This window comes from Bison bison, unplaced genomic scaffold (assembly GCF_000754665.1).
Source record: "Bison bison bison isolate TAMUID 2011002044 unplaced genomic scaffold, Bison_UMD1.0 scf7180017864313, whole genome shotgun sequence".
Taxonomy (NCBI): Eukaryota; Metazoa; Chordata; class Mammalia; order Artiodactyla; family Bovidae; genus Bison; species Bison bison.
In genome coordinates, this window is record NW_011494885.1 from 3,783,992 (window position 1) to 3,787,942 (window position 3,951).

General features: G+C 62.7%; 1 protein-coding gene across 1 annotated transcript in view; it reads left to right on the forward strand.

Moving 5' to 3' along the window:
* The window catches only part of GLTSCR1 (glioma tumor suppressor candidate region gene 1), a 35,882-nt gene that overhangs the window by 30,043 nt on the left and 1,888 nt on the right, over positions 1–3,951 (forward strand). The window contains 6 exon segments of the mRNA XM_010852720.1: positions 202–338; positions 1,426–1,487; positions 2,556–2,704; positions 2,817–2,911; positions 3,119–3,221; positions 3,707–3,942. Coding sequence (XP_010851022.1) covers positions 202–338; positions 1,426–1,487; positions 2,556–2,704; positions 2,817–2,911; positions 3,119–3,221; positions 3,707–3,942 — 782 coding nt within the window.

Sequence of the window (3,951 nt, forward strand, 5' to 3'; positions counted from 1 at the left end):
GTGGGCCAGAACTGTGGGCACCGGAGCCCAAGGGTCACCCAGATCTCCAGGGACAGGGACGGTGGAGGGGGGCGGGCTGTACTCCCCAGATCCCCTCCAGGCGCACTCACTTTGGGGCCGCCATAGCCCCCGAGGCCCAAGAACCAGAGCAGTAGGGGGTGCAGGGTCTCTGGGGGGGCCTTTGTGCCCGTGACCCCTGAGCCCTGTCTGCCCGCACCTCCACCCCAGGCCTGCCTCCTCTGCTTCCTGCCGAGAGCAAAGCCTTTGCCAGCAACCTCCCAACCCTGACCGTGGCCAAGGCCGTCCCTTCTGGGCCAGGGAAGTCCTCCGGGCTGCAGGTAAGGGGCACCCAGAGTGGCGGGCTAGGGCCCAGGCCAGGTCGCTGGGGAACTGTGATGGGGCTGGAGGGGAAGGGGAGGCCGGCCGGCAGGCAGGCAGGGAGGTAGAGATGGGCAGAGACACAGCCAGGTCGGGGGTAAGACATCCGGCCAGTCCAGGCTGGGGCACGTGGGAAACCAAGACAGTTGAACGGAGATCCACCCCCAAACACCGAAACGACAGAATGAGGATGGGAGAGATGGCCTGAGAGAGACCCCAGGCGGTCACTGGGGGCATGAGCAGGTGAGAGATGGAGGCTGCAGGAGGAGGGACTGTGTTGGCTCAGGACAGGCGGGGGGGAGACCCTAAAAGGAAGGACAGGGCAGGGTGGCCAGCAAGACACTGAGTCAGAGATGGCAGAGGGACTGCCTTGGCGGTTAAGACTCCGCACTTCCAGTACAGGGGGCATGGGTTCAATCCCTGGTTGGGGAACTAAGGTCCCACATGCCTTGCAGTGCAGCCAGAGAAAAGAGAAGGTGGTGATGGGGGTGGGGGGAGGGGAGGATGTGGTCAAGAGGAGAGCTAGGATGGTGGTACCCAGGCCAGAGGGGCATAGGCAGGGAAGGTGGAGGAGACTGAGGCAGAGACAAGATTCAAGAGAGCCTGAAAGGGAAGAATAGGCAGGACAAGGGAAGTCAAGGTAGAGATTTTGGCAGGGGTGGGAGGAAAGAGGCCGTGCCCATCAGGTGCTGGACAATGAGGGGGGTTTGTGGCCTTTGGATGGGCAGGGAGGGAGGTACCAGGTGGAAGCTGAGAGACCCAAGCCTGAGAAGGGGCTGGAGGAGGCGACCCAGGTGGATGCCTGGGGCTTGAGCCTGCCTGTAACCCTCTCCTTGCTGTGTCCCCCCAGCCCTGGATCCAGCCCCAGTCTTCCCCGCAGGTTGAGTGTGCTGGGTGGGCAATCCTGCAGCTAGGACCTGGACCCCATCTCGGGTGACATCAGCCCCTCCCATCTTTGTCCCAGGCTGGGGCGTGGAGAGGCTCAGGTGCCAAGGGAACGCTCCTCCGTCACGAAACCCCCCTCACTAGCTTCTCTCTCCCCCACAGTATGAGAGCAAGTTGGGCAGCCTGAAGAAACCCCCCACGCTTCAGCCCAGCAAAGAAGCCTGGTGAGCTCCGCGTGTGCCTCCTCGCCCGGCACTGTCCCCCGCTGTGGGTTCGGGAAGTGTCATTGACCCCTCCACCTCCCCCTCTAGGGAGAGGGGTGGGAATAGTAGTGATTATAGGCTGAATGACGAGGATTCCCTGTGGCTGTGTTAGCAGCATTCGTGGGGCAGCTAGGCTGCTGGCTTCAAGCGGGCGGGGGTGGATATTTGGTGTGGCTTGGTCACCGCAGTACCCTGAGCGCCTCGGACCCGGCTGGCAGGCAGTGTCTCCTGTCCGGGGGTTGGGGGGTGTGTGTTCAGGTGGACGCAGGGATGCCTGGGGGCCAGTGTGAATGGATAGATGGACGCTACCCAGGCAGGTGCATGGCTGGACGGATGGCTGTTGGGGTGGGTGGGCGGGTCCGTGTTGGATGCTCGCGTTCTGTCCCTCTCTCCTGCCCTCCGTCCACTGAGAGTGTTGGTCAGATCCTCATCGGGTGCCCAGTCCTATGCTGGACTCTGGAAACACTGGACAGACCAGGTCCCGCATCCACTGTGTGTGAGGGCTGCTGGCCTTCAGCACTGGGTACAGACAAGGAAGCATGTCTGGTGGGAGAGACAGCCATACATAGTAGGCGATAGTCTACTGCTCAGTGAGAAAGCAGATCTTATTAACCAACCACGCAAGGGCCCAACCTCCCTGCCCGCGTCCCCAAGCCTGCTGCTGGGTTCCAGGTAGAGCGGGGACATGCTGACCCCAAGTGGCAGGAGATGGTATTGCATGGAAGGTGAGTCGCACGCTCTGGCATCTAACTCCCAGCGCTGCCTCTAGCTGCTTTGGATCCGTGACTTCATCTTCGCAGGCCTCAGTTTCCTCATCTGTAAAATGGGCATAAGGATAGCACTTCCTGCCATTGGTTGTCCCCAGAGATACAGTGAGGGAGGCCAGGCACACGTTCACACGTATTTCTGCAGCGTTCCTTCCCTCCTCGTTGTCTGCCTTGTGGCCTGGGGGCTCAGGGTCCGGTTCTGCCGTCTCCTGGCCTCACCACGAGTTGTCTGTGTGTGTGGTCCTTCCCCCGACCCTCCCAGCTTCCTGGAGCATTTGCACAAACATCAGGGCTCCGTCCTGCACCCTGACTGCAAGACGGCCTTCCCCTCCTTCGAGGATGCCCTGCACCGCCTCCTGCCCTATCATGTCTACCAGGGTGCCCTCCCCTCCCCCAACGACTACCACAAAGGTGAGGCCTCCCCTGGGTGTGGAGGCGGGAGGTGAGGACCAAACAGGGTGCAGGCGCCCTTGACTGTGGGTCCTTCCCCAACATCTGGGTCTCTGGACCTCTTCCTCCGCAGTGGACGAGGAGTTCGAGACGGTCTCCACGCAGCTGCTGAAACGCACCCAGGCCATGCTCAATAAATACCGCCTCCTGCTGCTGGAGGAGTCCCGGGTAGGGTAGCCTGTCACCTTTCTTCCTGGGGGACCCTGCCCTTCCCCCACCCCCACCCGCCGCTGCAAGGAGGGAGGGAGGGAGGGATCAGATCACAAGAAGGACAGTTGGGAATCTGTTCCCATCCATCCTTGGCGACCGCGTCCCCTCCTCCACCTCGCTTCTTCACTGGCTCATCTAATCGCCTCTCCCCCTCCCTGCCCCCAGAGGGTGAGCCCCTCCGCGGAGATGGTAATGATCGACCGAATGTTCATTCAAGAGGAAAAGACCACGCTGGCCTTAGACAAGCAGCTGGCCAAGGAGAAGCCAGGTAGGTGAGAGCGGAGGGAGCCGGGTCCCCGCCGCCTCCGCAGGGTGCGGCGCTTTCCCTCACTCTGCCACTGGGCGGCGCCCGAGCCCAGCCTGAAAGCCCTGAGAGTGGACCTCCGCTTCCTGCTCATCCCATCATCCTGTGTCCATTTCGCCCCCTCAATCCTGGACCTGGAGGGAGGAAACGTTCTGCCACCCCCGGGGGCACAGAAAAGCGGGAGAGCAGAGCCAGGACTGGGGTGAAGCCAGCAGAAGTTAGTGGGTTGCAGAAGTTAGGTGGTATCCTCTGTCCGGTGCCGAGGGCTGCTGGCATATTACGGGGACTTGGAACTTGGGGAAAGGGTCTTGCCTAGCAGTGTCCTCGTGAGTGAAGGGCTTAGCGGGCCCGGCAGATGGTCAGTACTCAGTGGACACCGGCTCCTCTCAGCTCTGCAGGGGCCTCCTGCCTTGGCTAACCCCCAGGGTTTTCTTGGCCCCCTTCTACAGATGAGTACGTGTCTTCCTCCCGCACTCTCGGCCTCCCCGTCGCCGCTTCTTCCGAGGGACACCGGCTGCCCGGCCACGGCCCGTCTCCGTCCTCGGCGTCCGGGGCCCCAGCCCAGCCCCCTCTGCACCTGCCCACCAAGCTGGTGATCCGGCACGGCGGCGTGGGCGGCTCCCCCTCCGTGACCTGGGCGCGGGCCTCCTCGTCCTCCCTGTCTTCGTCCTCCTCGTCCTCCGCCGCCTCCTCC